We start from the raw sequence: 17343 nt of genomic DNA, 5'->3' as shown, positions 1-17343 counted from the left end.
ATATTTCTGAACAATTTTCGCATTCATAAATGTATTTAGCCTATACTAATATAAAGCCCAACTTTATTGTTTTGTGGAATATAAGGCTGTCCATAGACAGCATAGAGACTGTTGGATAAAGCTTTGTGAGTTTGTGAACTTTACTATTAAGTATTTATTTGAATATTTTAATTGATTTGAATATTGAATAAGTATTTATTTTGAATATATATATTTGAATACAATTATTTGAATTTTATTGTATACACCTTTATTCTGATTTGAAATCACTGTTGTATATTTAGTTTTGTATATAAAATTGTATGATGTTCAATATTTGAAGCTGCATATTATATAAAGTTAATGTACTGTTAATGTTTATTAAAAAAAACATTTCAAGATGACGCCGCAATTACGTGATGACGTGAAACTGAATCTGTTTTGAACCGATTCCATTCAACGATTTGTTTGAAAGAGCCGATTCACAGAATGAATCTGACTTCCCCTCACTATCTTGCTGTAACGCTCATAACGCTCCTCCCTATGCGTGACGGTATTGGTGTCATGTGCGGATTTGGTCCTCTGGGCCACCGTAGCAGCGGCTGTCACAACCGGAAGTTTACGTTGATGAGTCTTGCAGGGTGACAGCCTGAACAGGATAACCGCATTATTATTATATTTTTTAATGATTTTATTATACGTGCAGGCATTTAATCGCATTGTATTAATGTAACACTTTGAGCATGGCCGCGGAGTTTTTAGTGATGTTGTATGAGTATTCTCCTCTCTTTTACATTACTGTTATATCAGTATGTTTCATCATCACTGTGGCTGCCGTGTTGGGCTGGTAAGTCAATGTGGATAAGGATAAACTAGCATTTTAGGCCAGTGTTAAAGTGGTGAACTATGTGTGATGTTGATTTCTCTCAGTCTGAATTGTGCATCTCCAGTGAGTTAGTTCCTCTTTCAAAGCAGAAGTTGCAATTATCTTTGTCTCACTAACTTTAGTATCTCCTGTCAAGGTTTGGATTTGATGTCCCCGTCATTTTACGCAGTTCAGATGAGACTGAATCTTTAATTCCTGTGCCTGAGAGGAAGATGGTGCAGGTGACCAATCCCTTCGCTTTGGAGATGGACTCTCCGGCTGGGACAGTTACTGGTAAGAATCAACTCACCCAATGTTGGATCCATTTTAAATGAGTCAAGCGTAGTCCATAAGTGTGTGTGTGTGTGTGTGTGTTGTGTCAGAGGGTGTGAGCTTGCGGCCGTATTGTCTTGAAGACTGTGTCCTCAGCTGTTTCTGGGGCTGTGGGGTCCCGGCGCTCCAGGCGGCCCTTCAGAGTCACCAGCGTGGGCTCTGGCTCGACACACCGGAGCGGTTTCAAGAAGCTCTGCAGTTAAGCTATCTTCACCACCAAAGCTTCAAGTATCCTTTTAATTTAACTCTTATAGTAGTAATAGCTCTATAATAACATTCCACATCATCCTTCCACCAGATCCATATGTAATTGAGGTAAGCTGTGCCACTTTTTACTTGAGCTGTACAGAAAATATCTAAATCTATTTCAGGATGTGTGTGCCATCAATTAAAAATTAACAAATTGCATCAAAGGGCTATAAAAATGACTTTTATAGACAGAACTTGCCTCACATTAAGGGTAGACTTACACATAACTGCATATAATATACATAAATTAGTTAGCCTAACGCTGTATCATCATCATGATGATTTACTTAATGATTAGCTCAATTATTTACGTAGCAATATTATGGACTTGTTAAAGCTGCAGTCGGCAAGTCTGGCAGATTGGGTCGATTAGCCAAAATTTTTAATGTTTACAACTCTCATGCCCCTCCCCACTACCAGCGAGCACTCTCCCATCGAGGTCGTGCTCGTCAGTGCGTCACTGTGCGTGTGTACCTGATTTTCTGTGAACGCGTCCGTCTCTTCAGCATCTATCAACACCATGGACTCGGAGGTAGGCTGCCCTGGCTAATCTATCCATAGAAAGCAATAACCGAGGAATTGGAAGCTTGTTAGTAGATTTTTTCTCCGCTATCACGCTTCATGCAATCTCCAGGCGAACTTCAGGCGTGGCGTGTGCATGTGATATTAACGTGCGCGAGTGAGGGGGGATCTGTGGCGTGTGCACGACCTGTGATTGACAGTCAGATCTCACACCCCCCTGCGCTGATTGGACCCGATGATCCGGGAGCGGTGGATTTTTGCAAAACAAATAACACACTCCAGGTGGAGTTAGAAGCTCGGGTTTTTATTTATGTTGTTCTGTCGGATTACAGTGTCAATTTCACTGAATATGAAAAAAAAAATGTTGCCGACGGCAGCTTTAAATATCACTGTAGAAATATATGCCTGTATCATGAAACATAATTTGCCTTAGTAAAAAAATTTGTCTTTTAAGTGGATTCATCAATGTTCCACTTAAAGGGATCGTTCACCCAACAATGAATATTCTGTCATCATTTACTCACCCTAATGTTGCTCCAAACATGTATAAATGAACACAAGAGAAGATATTTTGAAGAATGTTAGTAACCAGACAGTTGATGGTAGCTATTGACTTCCAATAGTACTTTTTTCCAACTATGAAAGTCAATGACTACCGTCAACTGTTTGATTACCAACATTCTTCAAAATATCTTATTTTGTGTTCAGCAGAAGAAAGAAACTCATACAGGTTTAGAACAATATGAGGGTGAGTAAATGATGACAAAATTAAACATTTTGGGTGAACTACCCCTTTAAGTGGAACATTGAGTGATGAAATTTCAAAGTGATTTCCATCATTTTCACAGACAATAATAATATTCTATTTACCTGCTTTAAAAAGGGATGCATTCTTAGTGCATTCCAGTGATTATTCATGGAAAATATCAGGAATAAATCAGGATAGCATACCACAAATGTGCAGTATATGTTGTCTTTTTACATACTGATTTAGCGAATATAAAGGGGAAAAAAATAATAGTCAGGAGAAAAATAATCAATTGACTGAAAAAAGCTCTTGCCATGGATATTTTTGTTATACCATGTCACATTACAATACCAAGCTTTACGCTATTCTCCTGACGTCTGAAAATAGAACATGAAGGAAATTGTACAGCTCATTGAGTCAATCTGATGGATAATTATTATTTATAGAGCAGCAGTATGATTTAAAATGTGAATGAAGTGTATTAGAATTTGTAGTAAGACCCTGTCCCAAATGGCACACTTCCACAGAAGACCGTAAGTGTTTAGGGTGCCATTTGGGACAGGGCCTAATAATGCATCTGTATCGTGTGCCTTCCTGAAGAAGAGTCACGTGACCTGACAAACAGATCTTACACGACTCCCACTTTTTAAATTCATAGATGGAACACAATGGCACGTTTTGTCCTTAACATAATACAAGTATACAGAAAGAAGAAAAAGTCGAATACTTCACCCAGATGCCCCCAGATCTCGGAGTATCCGATTTTGGGTTGCTCCCCCGGGACCGATACCCCTTGGTAGCTGTGCTGACACTGGCCAATATGGAAACCAGGGACGACTACAATATCGTAAGCAGCTGAGAGTCTTTCATTATCAGATTAGTTTGATCGGAACAGGTGAAGTCTGTTAATAGCCTGTTGTTTTCTAGGTGGCCAGTGTGACAGTCCTCCATGTTCCTGATGTCAAATACAGACTCTCTGCCAGAATCTTGTTCCAGTATCTTCTCACGGCGCATGGAAACTTTTATGATCTAAAGGTATCAAAATGTACACTACCAGTCAAAAGTTATGGATCAGTAAGATGTTTAATGTTTTTAAAAGAGGTCTCTTCTGCTCACCAAGGCTACATTTATTTGATAAAAAATAATATTGTTAAATATTTTGCCAATTTAAAAAATTTAAAATTTAAAATTTAAAAACCAATTAAAAAAAGAAAACTGTTTTCTATTTTAATTTATTTTAAAATGTAATTTATCCCTCAGATCAAAGCTGAATTGTCAGCATCATTACTCCAGTCTTCAGTGTCACATGATCCTTCAGAAATCATTCTAAAATGCGAATTTGATGCTCAAAAAACATTATTATCATCAATGTTGAAAACAGTTGTGTACATTTTTTTTTTTCAGGATTCTTTGATGAATAGAAAGTTTAAAAGAAAAGCATTTTTTTTTAAATAGAATCTTTTGATCACAGGAATAAATTACATTTTACAATGTATTCACATAGAAAACAGCTATTTTAAATTGTAATAATATTTCACAGTATTACTGTTGTTGTTGTTGTTTGTATTTTTAATCAAATAAATGCAGTCTTGGTGAACAGAAGAGACTTCTTTTAAAAACATTAAAAATCTTACCATATGTACAACATTTTGTCTTTTTTTTTTTTTTTTACTGTTCTTGGTGCAGTCATGTTTTGTATGCTCATTTTGATCACATTTTACCTTCATCACCTAGCGTCCCTGAAGCAAAATGGCACAGTGCCGTTAATTAAGTTAGCGAGCGTTAATTTTGTCTCGTGTGGTTAAAACTTGTTCTTTTCTTCACAGCCTCTCTTCATGTCAGCAGACAACAGCAACTTGCCTGGATCCACAGAGCCTTCGACTAGCACTCAAGATGCGGAGCCGCAACCTGAAACGCCATGTGCAAAGGGGGAGGAGTCTGATTCAGATGGGGAGTGGCCTGATACTCAAGGCAAGGACTGTGTGGTGTGTCAAAATGCACCGACAAACAGAGTGCTTCTGCCATGCCGACATGCGTGCGTATGTGACGGCTGCGTGTGCCGCTTCCAGCACTGTCCGATCTGCAGAGCTTTTGTCCTTGAATCCTTTGCGCTGTCAAACCGAACAGATCATGATATTGAAGAGGAGGACTTAATGGAAGACTAAACCTATTTAAAGTCAGTATTAAAGGCAAAGCCTTTGCTGGAAAGGCTAAACCATGAAAAGGAAACATTGTAGCATCTTCAAGGTTAAGAGATGCAGGCAGCTGACCTTTAACCCCACATATGGACACTTCTAGAATTATTTCAATTTTAGGCTTTTGAAGTTGGATGTGCTTGTAAAATGTGTTTAATATAGAGATTTTAAGTTGAATAGGATATTTATTTATTTTTCCAATATATTGGTTGAACTAACAAATACATGATTCAGAATGACTCATTGTGGAGTTTTTCTTATGGAGATTGAGGTACAGCGATACTGTCGAAAAACCATGGGAGTATATTTTATTATTTCTTTCTTTTATCATTGACTTTAATGATGTGGAAGGAAGCAGGCCAGGCACACATTTTATATAACTGATCACACAGAATTATAAAGAGCCGTATCATTTTTCAGGTCTACATACTCGGCCAACAGGTAAAGATTTGTATTAAATTGGGGTTAAACAATGCAATAACTGAACAACTGAAGTCACTTGATGGTAGCAATGGAAATGTTTTCAAATGTTGACACAAAATCTATTGCAGTAACTTTAACAAAAAAAAGTGTTGTGTCCATGGACAGTGTTGATATCCCACTAACCCCTCACGTTTATACTTTGCACAAAAATGTGGTTTTATACAGGTTTGTAGTCCAGTTTGGACTCCAGCTTCTTGGAGTCTGCCACCTTCCTCACAGCTTTCATGAAATCCTCCTGAGTCACATAATCATGGTCGGCACGAATGGCAAACATACCTGTGGGACAAAACGGAGGAGGAGGTCATACACTGGAGAGACTCAATCAAAAGTTCAAGGTTAGCATTACACTAAAAAAAAACACCAGCTGTTAAAAAACAAAAGTTGACAAGCAACAATTCAAAATGGTTTCATTATTTTTTTTTGTCCACATTTCTATGGACAAAAGAATCTGAAAAGTATTGGAGGGCAGAAGTGCATGACCCAAGTTATAAACATAAGATCGCTTCAAACTCGTAAGCATTTAACACAGCTTGCCCTATCAGGTGCTCTAGCGTTTGACACATTTTCACCAGCGCATAACTTGCATTAAACAGTTTCTCTGTGAATGCTAGAAAGTCAAGAAAGCAACTGTTAAAGGTGCTGTATGTATCTTTTTCACTCTACTAAAGCATAAAAATACCATAATATGTTTGCAGGTATTTAGGAAACATGCTGTGTTCACATACTCGTTTATCTGAAAAACACTTCTACAGCCAGTTATTTTACTTTGAAACGTGCGTTTCCAGGCTGGAATGTTTGTTATTTTGGTCTGTGATGCTGCACGTTGCCATTGTGCTCGTTCCTGTTGTGTGTGCTCAAATTGCCAACCAAAGTGAGCGCTGTCGAGTTTGTGGAGCAGGTGGAGGGAGAAACGATCTCCGATATTTTTGAATTCGACTGCAGTAGCGATTTCGACCACTAATTTCCACTTACATACTGCACCTTTAAACTTCACAGACTTCAGGCATTTAGTTGGTGCTTTTGTTTTTCTTTATTACGGTGGGCTTTAGAAAGTAATGTTTATATTTTAACCTATTGCCCCCATAAATTACAGTCTACATAGATACATACAGCCCTTTTTTATAGCCTTCGATTTAGACATTAGGGATTTTCACACTTATAATAGTTAACACATAGTTAACCCTGGGTCATTCTATAACCAGGTAAACAGAATCCTGGGTTATCTTGCTTCACATTGCTTATGATTTACCCGGGGTTAACAATTAATTCTGAGTTTTCATAAGATGACGTTTCACACGATGACGTTTCACACTGTACATATTTGCGGTGTCACTGATTGGACAACGCCCACACGCAAATTGTTTTTATAAAGACTCAAGCATTTGGCATCCTTGAATTATATATTGCAGACTGTCCTGTCAAGTTTATCCAGAATAGACTTTTCCGACTATCAAAGGTAATAATTAAACTGTCTCATCTTCAATCTAGTAATCACATTTTCGGTCACCATTTGACTTTTTTAATGGTGCTGACCCTGGGTTTCATAACACCGGGTAAAAAGCGATGCAAACCCGCTACTAAATTACAGCGGTTAAAAGTGGGGTTTAGAATGACGATAACCCTGGGTTAAACACAGTGAAAAGCCCTATTGTTTGGAGCGCAACATTGGGCAGGATGTAGAAAAAACATTTTAAAATAAAAAAACGAAAATATGGAGGCATTTAAACGACACTAAAAAAACAGAGCACTTGTGCATTTTGGCCAATCATTTACACAACAACGGCGTTTTGGAGGCCTGAAAATGCAAACTTTTGAAAACGGGTTTCAAAGTACAATATGATACCATTATCGTCTCCGTGTAAACTACAAAAATAATTGTTCATTGCAGCTCTAATTATATTAGCATGGTGCACTTTTTTTTTTTTAAATCACCAGATCTTTCCTGTTCCCAAATATGACTGGATTTTGTCTCCTCCTCAGTTTGTATATACATGCTAGAGCATGGCAAATACAGTTAATTTTTCTTTAAAACAAAATCTTTGATTTGCACTTTTCAATGTGATATTTCCTACCAGCTTCAGTGCACACATTCCTCAGATCTGCTCCATTGAAACCGTCTGAAAGCTTGACGATGGCTTCATAATCTGAAGACAAAAGGAAATGTGATGAGAGAGGAAAAGGAAACACTCCCAAAGAAAAAGAGTCACATCTGTAAAAAAAAAAGAGACCGGAAAGTCATGGAGGCGCACCTATATCTCCATGCTTGGTTATGGGCCCAGAGTGGATCTTCAGGATGTCCAGTCGAGCCTGTTCATTGGGCAACTCAATGTCTGTACGGTGGGGAAAGAAAAGTTAGAAGTTTCCAAGTACAATCACTGAATGTGTAAAGAGGGAGGATACTGAAACACAAACGTACGGATCTTTCTGTCCAGTCGGCCAGGACGCAGTAGCGCAGGGTCTAAAGTGTCCGGCCGGTTAGTGGCCATGATCATCTTGACTCTATGCAGAGTATCAAATCCATCCATCTGATTCAACAGCTGATATAGAGACAAAAACATTTAATCATGCGATTAACATGGTTTTTGTCATGTACATTTTGATATGCAGGAAGGTCTTCAATTAAATTATTAGGCATTAATAGACAAGATAAAAGTTAATTAAAAAAAGAAAAATTCCAATTGACAAATTTTGAAACCTCCATAAGTGTCCTTTGGATCTCTCTATCTGCAGACGTTCCTTCAGAAAACCGACGCCCACCTTCAAAAACAAAGCGTGTGTTAATATATATTCAGAACAACTGCACAATTACCATGGCTTGCATACGATGTGGAGAAGAGCATTACCAATAGCATCGATCTCGTCCATGAAGATAATGCAGGGCTGATGGTCTCTGGCATAGTTGAACATCTCTCTGATGAGTCTGGCGCTCTCACCGATGTACTTGTCAACAATGGAGCTGGACACGACCTGATAAACAACATGTTTTATTCAACACTATGACCTCAACCATAACAGTTGACTTGTGCCAAGTTAAACTCCAGCTGAATAGTTAATTTACTGCATCTAAACCAACATACCTTCAGGAAGTTGCAGTCCAGCTGACTGGCAACAGCTCTGGCAAGAAGTGTCTTTCCAGTGCCTTTAAAAAACAAATTAAAATAAATAAAATATTTTTGTGAAAATAACACATTTGTTTCATATTTGCACATCACAACAACTAACTCAACAAGTAAGTGTCCATCAAACCATAACAGGGTGACTGACCTGGAGGTCCGTACAGGAGGCAGCCCTTGGGAGGGATGATGCCCACTCTCTGGAACAGCTCAGGATTGGTCAGAGGAAGCTCAATTACCTACAACAGAGAATCCATTATTAAAACCGTTCAACAAGTTCAGTATAGTCCAAAGCTGCATTTACGCTGTAATGCACAGATCCAGCCTTTAAACACTGTTTTACATTCAGGCATACGAGTGTTTTAACTCAGGTCAGATGACAGGGTATCAGATTTATACCTGATTTTGATGCATATGAAAATGGTCTAACAAAATTATTTGATATGTTCTTCCTATTTAAACACCTAATCAGATGATTTGCACTCGATATCAGCAAAAGGATAGAATATAAATGCTTAGTTCAAATGTTTGGTTTTGTTTTTAAAGAAATTATTACTTTTGTTCAGCAACAATAAAAATTTACAGTGAAAACTTTATAAAAAGAAATCTAATTCAAATCATTGTTCTTTTGAACTCTATTCAAAGAATATGTATAACATAGTATGATATAAAAATATATTTTTGGTGATGTCCATTGAAACATCACAACTGTTAAGATAATAATAATGTTTCTCGAGCAGCAAATCAGCATATAATATTATTTGAACGATTTCTGAAGGAAAATGTGACACTGAAGACTAGAATAATGATGCTGAAAATTCAGCGTTGCCATCACAGGGATAAATTACATTGAAAAAAATATAAAAATAGAAACAGTTATTTTAAAATCGACTAATATTTCACAATACCACTGTTTTTGATCAAATAAATGCAGCCTTGGTGAACATTTCATCAGATGACATTGATATACAGATATACAGATAGTGTCTTTCTGACCTCTCTCAGCTCACGGATCTGCTCTGACAATCCACCGATCTCGGAGTAAGAAACGCTGCCAGGATCTTCATGGGACATGTTGTACACTAGAGGATCCACCTCCCGAGGCAAATACCTTTATAAAAAATAAAAAATATGTCGAAAACAGGGTTCTTGTAAAACGTACCAGCTGAATATTAAATATACTACTTTATATATGCACAAATGAAACTAGACTGACAGGTAAGAACACAAGCAGAGAGACTGAACCTCTTACCTCATGATAGTGAGAGTCGTCATGTCCAGAGCCACTCTAGTGCCTGGTTTAAGCTTGCTTTTATCCAGCTAAAACAAAAACATATGATCAGATAAAATAAAGAACATGAGCTTTGACCATTTAAATATCATCTTTCCTAAGACATATTATTGAGAGATATATATTGAAAACTATGCAAGTAATCTGCTATACTGTTATAAGAGCTCATTGATTTACAAGCTATCATAATTTCAACTTTCTTTTTGGCTATATGTTATCATATCAACTGCAGTAAATTGCATATTTTTGGGACAGGAGTTTTTTCCTCCTCGAGGGTAACTTCATATAGAGAACGGGAATGTGAAGTCAGCCACGCAATGCAGTCTGGGACTTTTTGACACAGACAAGAAGAGACATGAGGCATAGTAGAGGTAAGATGTTAAAATTTATACTATACAGTTAAAACATTATAATGGTGAACGCTTGCTGTCTTATGAACTGACATAGCATAGTAGTTCATTGGCTTTATAATTTGTACTTTACTATGTATTACAGATTCATTAGAGAATGCCATGTGATTAAAGAGATTAGAAAAATTAATTTGGTCTTGTGTATGGGCAGCCATATGATTTCTGTATGAAATGTGATGAATATGGGCAGTGTCTTGGCCGCACGACTGAGTGCTCGAATGTCCGTAAGAAATTAAAATATTAGTCAGTTTATTTTGTGCGATTGTAAGCAGTTCATAAAAAGTATTAACATAAGTACAGTTGTTTTTCTATGGTGATTTGTAAGTTGTTATTGTATGCTCCTGAATGGTTCCTAAAATATGACATCCACTACCCAGAATGCAATGCAATGCACAATGACATAGACATAAATGAACGTGTGTGCATGTCCATATATATATATATATATATATATATATATATACACACAAACAAACACACCAAGTTTCAATTCTGTTTCATTTAAATAAATAAAAAATTGATTCATTAATGCCAATACATTCACCTGTCTGCGACATCCAACAACATAGCGTGGGCCATTGGTTGCTTTGACAATAACTGTAAAAAAAAGAAGAAATTAAGTAATAGAGCAACGTTAGACTGACTGACTATCAACTAACAGTTACACCAGAATAAAGGTGTTCTGCACTTACATTTCTCCTCGGTCAGTTGTTTCAACACCTCACCAACAATCTACAAAGACAATGAACAGATCAGACCATCAGAAAAGCAGATCTCCGGCTCATTTCATGTTAGTATAATAAAACACAGCAGCAGATTTAGCTTCGACCTTACCTGTCCCACACTCTGTAAAGCTTTCAGATCATTCTCAGACTTCTCATACTGTTTAGTGAGTTCCTTCAGCTGCTCTCTCACTGAAACGAGCCAATGAAGCGACATAAAGTGTTTATTTACATGTAAAAACGTGATAAAAGTTTCATCTTCTTCATGTATCAGAGATGCTAAGCGTCCATTGGTTAGTGTTTCCTCAAGGAGAATAACTGAGTGAAAAATTACTATTTTTCATTGTACAGGTTATTAAATATAGAAAGAACGCTTAAAAACATGCTGTGTACATTAATTTAATAATGTGAATGATATCTGTCGGTAATCTTAGCTGTTACCATTAGCCGCTAATTCATTTCAGCACTGCATGACAAAGCGACTTACAGCACAGGCTGTCGAATTAAAACAAACAACTGCCGGAGACGGTGTCAAACTGGTAAATAACAGTCTGGCGTGGACAAAAAGACATCTTACTCACACTCTTTCAGGCGCCCGTCAATCTCTTTATGCTCCAGTAATTTTTTTCTGTAGTCTTGTAAACCTTTCTCCCTGGTATCCGCCATGTTCACTGCCGCTCCACTCTGTCGCTTCTTCTTCGTGCTGTTTAATATCAGCGGTTAGCAAAAGCATGTGACGCGCATTACCGCCCCCTACTGGAGGAACAGAGCGCTCGCGCACGGACAAACACAAACAAACACGTTTGTTGTTTTTTTTAAGATCATTGGGGTCTATTATCGGCGTCTGTTGGTGTTGGTTGGGGTTTGTTTTCACCAGACTGACCATGTTCTCGTTTGTCAGTGTCTGTTGAGGACAGTGTGAACATGGCAGTTGTTTTTCATAAAATTATAAATCCAACAGCCAACTTGTTTGTTGGTGTTTGACTGTGCGGTGTGAATTATGGCCTTTAACCCTTTCATGCATAGAGGTCACTACAGTGGACAGCTTTTCCAAAAATATTTTCTTGCAGTTGCATGGGTTTTGATGGCATAGTTGCACATCAACATCTACAGTGAACCCTGGTGCATCATCCTATAAATTGCCATCAAGTTGCAAGCCGTTGTGTGTAGCCTACATTTTCCCCCTTCAAACCATGGTTTGAAGGGGGAAAATGTAGGCTACACACAACGGCTTGCAACTTGATGGCAATTTATAGTATCCTATAAGGAATGGGTGGATATTCTGGAGCAACTTGGCAATTTATGGTATCTTATAAGGAATGGGTGGATATTCTGGAGCAACTTGGCATTTCTGACCGGCCAATGGCAGGTCAGAAATGCCAAGTTGCTCCAGAATATCCACCCATTCCTTATAGGATACTCTTGCTGGTAAAACATAATCAAGCAATATCTAATGAGTCATATCACAGTAACATTTTCCAAGTATTGATTTTAGATTGGGAGAAAATTCTGATTAACCATATAGTGGGCCTCGAGTCATGCATCATTTCAGCTACAATTCATACTATTACTGTGACTGTTGTTTTTGAAAATATAATCTGCAGTAACTTTGTTTGACTGTAAATAAACGTATTTGTTATTAGAATGTAATTTGATTTGAGACTTGTAATGCATTACTTTAATCATTACATCAAAAAAGTAATCTGATTACGTAATGCACATTACTTTTAATGCATTACTTTACTGGTAACATCAAAAGTAATCTGATTACGTAATGCATGTTGCTTGTAGTGCATTACTTTACTTGTTAAATCAAAAAATTATCTGATTACATAATGCATGTTGCTTGTAATGCATTACTTTACTCGTCAGATCAAAAAGTAATCTGATTACAAAATGCACATTACTTGTAATGACTTACTTTACTTGTTGAATCAAAAAGTAATCTGATTATGTAATGTGTGTTACTTGTAATACATTACTCAAACATTAAAAATATGATTACGTAATGCACGTTACTTATAACACATTACTTTACTCTTTACATCAAAAAAGTAATCTGATTGTGTTATGCATGTTACTTGTAATGTGTTACCCCCAACACACTGTTAATTTCAGATGGGATTGAAAACACCTGATCCCTAGGTTTTCTAGCTATGTTAGAAATGTGTCCATCTTGAACATAATCAGAATTATCAGCTAATAAGGGTAAATTGACATACTCTGGTACACTGGAGGGAGAATCTGAGTTGGGTTACCTTGACAGGCTGTAGAGATCTCTGATGGAATCTCGTCCTCATGTTCTGATATCAAAGATACGCGATGTTCAACTTGCCTTTGCAATGTTTCGCATTTATATATTTTTGAAGCCTATATATGTTAGTTTTCACATGATTTAAATCATTTTATTGATTGGTTTGTTAAATACACACAATATTGCTGTTACTACTGTATTACAGTATCTCTTCACTTTAACCCATAAACGCATGCTGTCCACTCAAGATGAAAATATCTTTGAAAAATATGTTTTTAAAAAAACAACAACAACAAAACATTTCAAATCTTGTTTTTCATGCCCTAAGTATAATAAAAACACATATGGAAAAAAAATCCTGACTGAGTTTATCATAATTCATGAAAAGGTTAAAAGTGACCATGAAATCAATATTCACAATTCAAATTTTTATGGAATATTGCAGTAGGGCTATTTATTAAAAATAAATAAATTATTCTTACACATCTTTTTTTCATTTTTTTTTCATGTGCCCTCATGGTATTTAATCAAAATAGCCTAGTTCCCCTCCCTTTTGCAGCGTCCACTTTTTTCTTCTCTAATGATGTGTTTACTGGCATGAGGGCGGGACAACCTGTCACTCACATGAGATCAACCAATAGCAAACCACAACCATCCAATCAATTCTCGACTGACAAAATCAAGTCCCGCCCTTTACTCTAAACCGCAATCGATAAATTGTTGTGATCTCATTTTTGAAACCATTAAATGAGAAAATAATATAAAAATGAAAATATATAACCTTTTTACCCTATACGTTTTGTTACTTGAACCTTTATAAGGAACAGATTTGGCATTGGGACTGTGGCAATCTATTATCGGTCACATGCAATACTGAAAGTAAAAGCTATCTTAAGAACATTTTTCCTTTTACATCTTCTCTTTTTTTTGGAGTTTGAGGAATAAGCATGAATGCTGTCAATTTAATCTGTTTTCATAAGTTATTATCCTCCACAAATCACATGGCATAACCATACATAAGCATGTATAATTTGGTAGGTCTTCTCTGATGGATATATTGCTATAATCCATAGGACTTTTAAAATTATTATTTTATTCTGTAACAAAGGACTTGGTCAAGTCAAATCAATTGTTTTTGTATAGTGTTTTTCACAATACACACTGTTTCAAAGCTGCTTCACAGAAATGTATAGCATAACTCATAGTCTACTTGTAACAGATGATAGTTTATTACATTTGGTGACAATAATGATCAACAGACAAAATAATGAACAAATTTCCTATTTTATAGTTAGCAGGCATATGTAAAGTTGAGTAATAGTTGGGAAGGTAATGGATGTTTGGTGAACCCAAAGTGCAGATGTTTTATAAAGAAATCAAGAAAAAAAGTCTTTAAATTTTAATTCATAAACAACGATAAAGGCTTCAATTGGAGCAAATACACTGATTAATGGGCAAAAAAGAACAGACCTTGACGTCCTTCATTTGTCTATAACTCATAATAGATGTATGTCCTTTTGTCCTCTCAGATCCGGCGCTGGTTTACTTGGTTCATCATCACCATCCTCCTCATCATAATCAGTATTATCACCATCATCACCATCATAATTATCATCTTTATCCAATTTTGGTTCACTTGGAGATAAGGAACTGCAAAAAAATTAAATGAAAAAATTAATTGAAATACTACTACTACTACTACTACATAATAATAATAATAATAAACATTTAAAAGGTGCACAGATAGATTGACAATAAACAATAAAATAACACAAAAATAATAGTGCAAAATTAAGAAATTATACCTGTATGGACCTCACAAAAGTTAATGTGACTGAATGTATGACCGAGACAGAGAGTCTCCATTCAAGGGTGTAATATGATTAAATATGATAGACAAATCTAAACAATGTGTTAGTTATGGCTAAGATGCATCTTGATTTAGCCTCGGGGGAGGGACGACTATAAAGAATGAAGGATACCCCTCACTCGTTGTCACACTCTGCAGGCACTTTGTAATGACTGTATGACTGCTGACCTTTCCTTACAAGGGAATAAATAATTGTTAAAGACAACTGATACATGTTTGTCTCTTATTCAGTATTAGAAAATGTTTGCCACCACAATTTGCCGTAGTCGGCAGGATTTGACAATATGATCATTCCAAAACATTTTTTAACCATTATGGTAAACTGATGCACAGGTTGGACCATGCATCAAAAGGGGGGATGGTGACACAATTAACAAAAGTCTGGTTTACAAAGGGGTTCACAACATATGCTTGTAACGGTCACCAGCTGGAGTGCCCTTGAAAGCCACCAGAGGGCACTCCACACCAGACTATCATGATTCACTCACAACTACATTTGCCATAATTCACTGCCCGGACTCATCATCCCTGATTATCACATTCACCTGTGTCTCATTATATTGTTTAGTTCACCCTATATAAGCCTGGTTCACCTCATTATTCCCTGCGAAGTTTTGTATGTTATTCCACTGCATTTCTGAGCATTTCCTTTGTTGTTGTTATTCCTGGTTCTTGATCTCTGCCCGTTAGTGATGGCAAAATGAGGCTTCCTGAACCACTGAGACCTTGCAGCCCATTGCTTCAGCCAAAGGTTCATTACTCGAAGCTTCATTCAGCATTGCTCACTAGTGACACCTAGCTACTGTGCAAAGAAATAGCAGACAAATTCATTCATTCTGAACCAGTGTCCACTAAGCCTACTATAATTAATAATAACAATATACTATAACTATTCTAACCTGATAATGTAATAATATACAGCCCTAACACATTTATGACACAATAACGACAATGACAATGATAGTTATTTAACTCTGACTCTTTAACACTACTACAACTGCTTCTACTACTGCTGACAACACCCACAAGGTGGCGCGAGTTTCGAAGCGCCTTTTATCTAGAAGCGACACTCAGACCGAACCAATGACGTATCCACACAAACCGAGGCCTCGTTTGTCATCAGTCACGTGATTTTCACGTTAACAACACAAGCCTCGAATCGCGGCTTCATCTGGCACGCCCATTTTTTCTCGACACAAGCACCGACGCCTCGCTTCAAATGTCACATCACTACTGCCCGTGTCCTGGTTTTCCTGTTTTTGCCTCACCCTCTGGATTTGTCTGTTTGTTGGATTGCCTGCCTGTGTATGACCTTTGCCTGGATTTTGACTGCAATTCTGAATAACACTTTAAATAAACTGCATTTGGATCCTCAACCTTCTTGTCTCGGAGCAGTTCGTAACAATGCTGAAATTTTTTTGTAAACGATGTGTTATTTGTAACACACACAATGTGGGAAAAGGGATACAAATGCCCCAGGCATCTCATCCACCACCAGAGGGAGCATTTGATCATCTGATGATTGATTTTATAGAACTGAATCCATGGGAAGGGAAGAAATATTTCTGGGTTATGGTGGACATGTGGTCTAAATGGGTGGAGGTTTTCCCAACATCAAAACAAGATGCAGCAGCAGTAGCAAAAGCACTGTTGACTGAAATAGTGCCGAGATGGGGAATCCCAAGAAAAATTTGATCAGACAATGGAACACACTTTGTGAATGAAGCAATAGGTGGGAACATTTTTAGGTATTGATATGAGACGACACCGTGCATACAAACCAGCGTCAGCAGGCGCTGTGGAACGTCAGAACGTGACAATAAAAAACTAATTGGCAAAATGCTGTGAGGAAACTGGGCTCAATTGGGTAAAAGCCCTACCAATAGTCCTGATGTATATGAGGATGAGACAAAGGCCTAGATCAAATCTAAGCCCTTATGAGATAATGTTTGGGAAACCTCCATTTATGGGTATGGAAGGGGTTAAACAGCGAGTGCCATCAACTGAACTGTGTGAACATAACATGTTGAACTATTGTAAAGAAATGTCTTGTCTGTTATCAAACATTTGTGTGCAGGTAAAAGCAGCTCAAGGAAAAGCAGCTGATAGACAGCTGCATGGCCTCAAATCAGAAGACTTTGTGGTGATAAAGGATCTGAGGAGAAAGAGCTGGAAGGCAAACAGGTGGCTTGGTCCGTTCCAAGTGCTGCTAACAACACAGACAGTGGTGAAAGTAGCAGAGAAGGCAACGTGGGTCCACGCCAGCCATTGCAGAAAGGTTCCAGCTACAGAGCCAGGAGAAGGGTCGA

General features: G+C 37.2%; 2 protein-coding genes across 2 annotated transcripts; one reads left to right on the top strand and one right to left on the bottom strand.

Annotated features, from left to right (window-relative positions):
• The first annotated feature begins 570 nt into the window (after positions 1 to 570).
• On the top strand, positions 571 to 5447 carry cgrrf1 (cell growth regulator with ring finger domain 1). The gene is made up of 6 exons (XM_082147031.1): positions 571 to 826; positions 1002 to 1138; positions 1228 to 1405; positions 3396 to 3543; positions 3624 to 3731; positions 4523 to 5447. The coding sequence occupies exons 1-6, from the start codon at positions 723 to 725 to the stop codon at positions 4859 to 4861; spliced, it is 1014 nt and encodes a 337-aa protein (XP_082003157.1). The 5' UTR covers positions 571 to 722; the 3' UTR covers positions 4862 to 5447.
• Positions 5183 to 11647, bottom strand: psmc6 (proteasome 26S subunit, ATPase 6). Its single transcript, XM_082147029.1, has 14 exons — positions 11492 to 11647; positions 11023 to 11102; positions 10881 to 10920; positions 10733 to 10785; positions 9740 to 9807; positions 9484 to 9598; positions 8639 to 8726; positions 8452 to 8513; positions 8218 to 8341; positions 8070 to 8131; positions 7791 to 7911; positions 7624 to 7704; positions 7447 to 7518; positions 5183 to 5650 (listed from the first exon to the last, which is right to left on the bottom strand). The coding sequence occupies exons 1-14, from the start codon at positions 11574 to 11576 to the stop codon at positions 5532 to 5534; spliced, it is 1170 nt and encodes a 389-aa protein (XP_082003155.1). The 5' UTR covers positions 11577 to 11647; the 3' UTR covers positions 5183 to 5531.
• Positions 11648 to 17343: the final 5696 nt, after the last annotated feature.

Source organism: Leuciscus leuciscus, assembly GCF_965113295.1.
Source record: "Leuciscus leuciscus genome assembly, chromosome: 19".
Taxonomy (NCBI): Eukaryota; Metazoa; Chordata; class Actinopteri; order Cypriniformes; family Leuciscidae; genus Leuciscus; species Leuciscus leuciscus.
Note: the sequence above shows the minus strand (reverse complement) of the source record. Positions and strands in the feature narration are given on the sequence as shown.